Here is a 5,554-nt window from a genome sequence, read left to right on the forward strand (position 1 = left end):
GAGGGTCTAGGCCGGAAACGTCAGCCTTCCTGCTCCTCTGATGCTGCTTGGCCCGCTGTGTTCATCCAGCTCTACACCCTGTTATCTCAGCAATTTAATTTTGACTAGTCTATCTTGTTAAGATAAAGAATCAAATATTTTAAAGATTAACATCTGTCTGCATTGTTAAAGTTTCCCCTAGCTGTGAAAATCTTTAGGGTTGAAGAAGATAATGCATTTTCCATCATACTACAAAACAAAGTTGCAAATTAATAATTAGCAGGTATAAATGTATTCTGAACTCCTACATTTGTGACATTAACTAGTTTAAGCCATCTTCAAAAATAGAATTGCAATCCATTCATACACCAAGAGAAACATTTGTGAAGTAAACTGAGAATTATATTCCCTTGCATTGCAACTTGTGAAAATTTTCATCATTTTACTGCACTTTTGGCCCCCATGAATATGAATACTTACAGATTCTGTTTCACTAACAAGAAACTGATGGAACTTCTGCAAGACTGGTGACTTTCTCAGCATCTTCCTGCTAATGTTAATATGCCAAGCTAATTCACCTGGGTACCTGCAAAAGAAATCTCAATTTAACCAAAGCTGTTGAAAAGTACAACTTCACTGTCACATGCATGTGAAGATTTCTTACCAGCTCAAAGGTTGTGGGGCCTCAATCTTCTGCCCATCCACCTCCAAGTCCTGCAATTCTTGGAAATACTTTGTTTTTAGACAATGCAAAATCTCTTCTGCGTGGCTTTACAAAACAAACATGAGGGGAAGGAAAAGAACAAAGAGAAAAATCAAAAATTCTGAACAAGCAACGTCATGTGGCAAATATTTGGTTTTGTTCAAGAAAACCAGGTTTCACAGTGAAGGATGCTTAATTCCTGGCTTCCTTGCAAGTTTTTGAAGCACATAATACATAAAGGGCGTATGCCAAACATAAATCCCTGGCTCAATAAAATCTTCCATAAAACAAGCTAACAAGTTTAAAATGGAAAATGACCGTTCCTTTAAAAAAAAGGATGACCAATGGCAGTGATACTTTCAAGAATCAATTCAACAATGATACTTGGGATAGAAGTGTGACTGAGCCACCAATATGTCAGCAGCTGACATCTCCATTGCATGTTTTACTACTGCATTTTAAAAAGGATCTATACTGCTGTAAGAAAGCATTTCAATCTTGGGTAAAAATTAAAAAACATTGTATTGTCACAGTGCAAAAAAAAATTCACACTTTTTTAAATGAAAAAACAATCTTGACGCATATTGTTGGGAAGAAAAATATGCTTAAAGCAAAAACTTATATTGCTTTGGCAATGTTCTCTCTCAATCTTTGCAATTACAAGGAAGAAACTCTAAATAGAAGCATAATGATAAGCTATTTTCATAATAAGACACTTGATAAGTGGTTAGCTAATGTAAATCTCTGAATTGTGCACGTCAAAATGTCACAAAAACGTGAAAGACTTCCACTTATAATGCACCTTTCATGACCACAGAGCATCTCAGAGAGCTATACAGTCCACTTTACAGTCAATGAAATACTTTTTAAAGGGCAGTCACCATTAGAATGAAGGACATTTAGAAGCTACTTTCCTCACAGCAAGTGCCCACAGTATGGCAATGACCAGATTTTTATGATAATTAAGGGATAGATATTGAACAAGACTTGGGATAACTCTCCTCTTTTATGTTTGAAATTATGCCACAAAGGATTTTTCATTCAACATCATGTCCCCCAAGCATTTGATACTGCCACAGTAACAGGACACTTTTGTGGGGTGCTGCCATGCATTAATTAGCCAATGCATACTGTGACTGCACTTTTAAAAAAAATTTGTTTAATGGAGCTTACAGGCGACATTGAGGTAATTATTAAAAAATGAAACTTCTTTCTTTTCCTTACTACCGGCACATTTGCCTGAATGAATACGCTTGTCATTCGCCATACTCACTCTCAGACTCTTGCAATATGATCCACAGCAATCCAAAGTCCAAAACGATGTGGAACCCTCCTTACAGGGTTCTAGTATCTGGGCAACTAACAGTGTAGCTGCTTTAACCAGATGGATAAATCCTTACCAAGGGACGTGGAGCTGGATTTTTCAAGTAGCAATCACACTCTGATCGCCATTCTGCTCCTTTTTTGTCCAAAAATTCTGACAGGAGACTCTCAGGGCTCCTCAAGGCACTGTTTTCTGTGATTTAAATATCCAGGATTGCCTAAACTAATTTGAGAACTCATTTAAAAGCATTGGCATGTAAGCCAAGTGTGAGGTTAGAGTTCAAGGAGGGCAGGGTACAATGGCTGGAAGACAAAGTGGGTGTTACATCCAAGGCAGAGCTGGAATTTGTTGGGTCAGGGTCCGGTGGGGTGGGGAACAAGGACTACGAGGTTAAATTTATTAGTTATCCGGGAACAGTCTAGGCTTTGTTTAATAGTCTAACTTTTCCTGAGTAATTACTTATTTAGCTGCAACAGAACCATCCAAATTCTCTCATTTAAAATGGACACTCAGCGGGTTCCAGGCACAGGGCAAGTGCCAAGCGTAATCAATTTTCTGGATAATTCCCTCAGAGACTGACATGATGGGATCCTGCAGAATTTCTAATATACAACTCCCATCTACTTTGCAGAAACTCCTACGTGACCATCAGAAAGCCCATGCCATGTATTCTAAGCATGGAAGTACGAGTCCAAGCAATTAATTTTACGCCAAATTCATATATACAGCAAACAAAATATAGGGAAAGAAAAATGCAATTGAGAGACACAAGAAACAGAAAGCAAATATTTTTAAAACAGGTTTTAGTTGCATTTTATGTCTTCAACACCAAGTAAAATCTGAAGGATTAAGACGTCAACCTTTTAAAAGCAAATTTTCAATGCCAGAGATTGTTTGAAAGTAATTAAAACAATTAAAAATTTACTTAAACATGAATGAATACATACTAAAATTTTTATGGTTTTTCTTGGTAATCCAATGACGGTGCACCCTAACTTAACGTCCCAATGTTTTGGAGTAGATTTTTAGCTTGGGTTGTGGATGTTGTGGTTGGTTGTCTCGCCTAGCTGGTTTGTTGCTCCGCAGACGTTTCATGGCTTTCCTCGTGGAGTACCAGGCTTCTAGGAACTCCCATGCCTGTCTCTGCTTTGCCTGTCCATGTGGATAAGGAGAACCACCGATTCGATTGGGACAACACCAAGATCCTGGGACAAGCAAAGCAGGGACAGGCACGGGAGTTCCTAGAAGCCTGGTACTCCACAAAGAAAGCCATCAACAAACACATAGAACTTGACCCCATATACGCTCCATTGCGAAGGGAAACCGGAAGTGAGGTAATCCAGCTCAACGGACTCCAGAGTTTAAAAATCAGGCCGGAAAACACAACGGCACTTCATCGGAGGCTGCACTGATGATGTTACCCAGCAGGGTAATGAAACGTCTGCAGAACAAACCAGCTCAGTGAGCCAACCAACCACAACATTAACTTCCCAATGTTTGATTAAATGTTATTGATGCTTTTGGCATTAAGAGTGATGCTTCTGGCATTAAGAGTGATGCTTCTCAAAGGAGGTTTAGTTCAGTTCTGCAGGGAGGGTTGTGCATCAGCAGTCACTGGAAGTTGCCTTTGATTTATCTGTTACAGTGGTCTCACTGTTCGTTCTACCACAAATATTCAGGCTACTAATCCAGTTCTCTCTCACTCACCTTTTATACCCAGTTATCCGAATAGTAGCTGGCAATGCTTCTCTCATGATTGCCATAAACTGATCCCATTCCCCCTCCGGAACAATTTTTTGTCTTTGGTAATATTCTTCATATAGTTTGTTTTCTTTAATAATCTCTTGGTAACCAGCTCCCCAACCCTGTAAATTAAGCAGAATATATTCAACTGTTAAATAAGTCCAACAATTTGGACCCATGTATGATATAATTAAACACATCTGCTGTGTACCTTGTACCCCATGGCATCAGGTCAGACACAGACAAAGAATTTCTATCTGATCACCACTTATCACCTTCCCATCACTGATGACTCAGTACTCCTTCATATTCAAGTCATTTGGAAGAAATACTAGAAATAAGCAGGGGCCAAGAAGCTACTCTGTTTGGAAACTCGAGCATCCATCATCAAGAGTGTATAGAAGCATGACTGACTATGCCAGGTTCCAAAGGGCATGTGAAGGATTGAGCAACTGGCAGACAATGAAGATCAAGATATGGGAGAAACTCTACTTGACACTTTCATCTCTATTTATCTAAGATGCATCCATCCACAAGAACGTTGGTAGGAATGTTGACTGCAGAGTTCTTAAAGAGACAGACTTGGGTTCACAAACAGGAGACGGGCAGTACCATAGCTCAGTGGTTAGCACTACCGCCTCATAGCACCATGGACCTGGATTCAATTCCACCCATGGGCAGCTGTCTGTGCGGGGTTTGCACATTCTCCCCATGTCTGCAATGGTTTTCACTGAGTGCTCCGGTTTCCTCCCACAGTCCAAAGATTTGCAGGTTAGGTGAATTGGCCATGGTAATTTGCCCATAGTGTTCAGGGATGTGTAGGTTAGGTGCATTAGCCGTGGGAAATGTAGGGTTATAGGGATGTAAGGGGATAGGTCCGGGTGGGATGTTTTTCAGAAGGGTTAGTGTGGACTTTTTGGGCCGAATGGCCTGTTTCTACATGGCATGGATTCTATAAAAGGAGAGTTAAGCAATCGCAGGATTAATATCCTGCACAAATGCACAAGATAAGGCTGAAACTTAAAATCATCTTCAGTCAGAATCAAAAGTAGATGATCCATCTCATCTTGAGATTCCAATCATCAGCAAATTCAGTTCACTCTGCATGGTATTTAGAAACAGCTGAGCACACTGAATACTGCAAAGAGGATGGGTCCAGACAACAATCCAGCAGCAATGCTGAAGACATGCTCCAGAACTAACCACACCCCTAGCCAAGCTACTGAAGTACATCTGCAACACTAGCATCTATCTGACAAAATTGCCTAGATATACATTTTATAACACACAAATCGGGCACACTAGTTGACCATTCAACCCCGGAACCTACACCACTTGATATGAACATAGTTATCTGATTGCGACTTCAATTCCACCTTTACGCCGACTCCCGGTTAGTGAAGACTTGAACTACTAAATAAAAACCGAAAGAACTGCGGATGCTGTAAATCTGGAACAAAAACAAAGTTGCTGGAAAAGCTCAGCAGGTCTGGCAGCATCTGTGAAGGAAAAAACAGAGTTAACGTTTCGGGTCCGGTGACCCTTCCTCAGAACTGATGCTGTTCCTGATTTACAGCATCCGTAGTTCTTTTGGTTTTTATTTAGGCTTATCAGGGCACTGTGCAACCTGATGCAAAGGTTACAGGGCTGCAGGAATGCCTTTGGGATGCTATTGCCTCAGGTAGATGAGCATCTGGCTGCCTCCACAGGCATGTTGGTAGCTACCAGCTCCGGCCCTCACAGGGTCTACTGGAGATGTGCGCAGACCTGCACATCATTGCTATATCCAGGGTCGAGGGACCTTG

The 5,554-nt window shown here is 40.7% G+C and overlaps 1 protein-coding gene across 1 annotated transcript in view; it reads right to left on the minus strand.

Moving 5' to 3' along the window:
- Positions 1-459: 459 nt before the first annotated feature.
- The window catches only part of LOC125482055 (RNA cytosine C(5)-methyltransferase NSUN2-like), a gene marked incomplete at its 3' end in the record, with an annotated part of 7,727 nt that continues 2,632 nt past the window's right edge, over positions 460-5,554 (minus strand). The window contains exons 2-4 of the mRNA XM_048594032.1: positions 3,714-3,871; positions 644-748; positions 460-565 (exon numbers count right to left, since the gene is read on the minus strand). Coding sequence (XP_048449989.1) covers positions 460-565; positions 644-748; positions 3,714-3,871 — 369 coding nt within the window. The remainder of the gene's footprint in view (positions 566-643; positions 749-3,713; positions 3,872-5,554) is intronic.

This window comes from Rhincodon typus, unplaced genomic scaffold (assembly GCF_021869965.1).
Source record: "Rhincodon typus isolate 14 unplaced genomic scaffold, sRhiTyp1.1 hic_rhity00005353, whole genome shotgun sequence".
Classification (NCBI taxonomy): Eukaryota; Metazoa; Chordata; class Chondrichthyes; order Orectolobiformes; family Rhincodontidae; genus Rhincodon; species Rhincodon typus.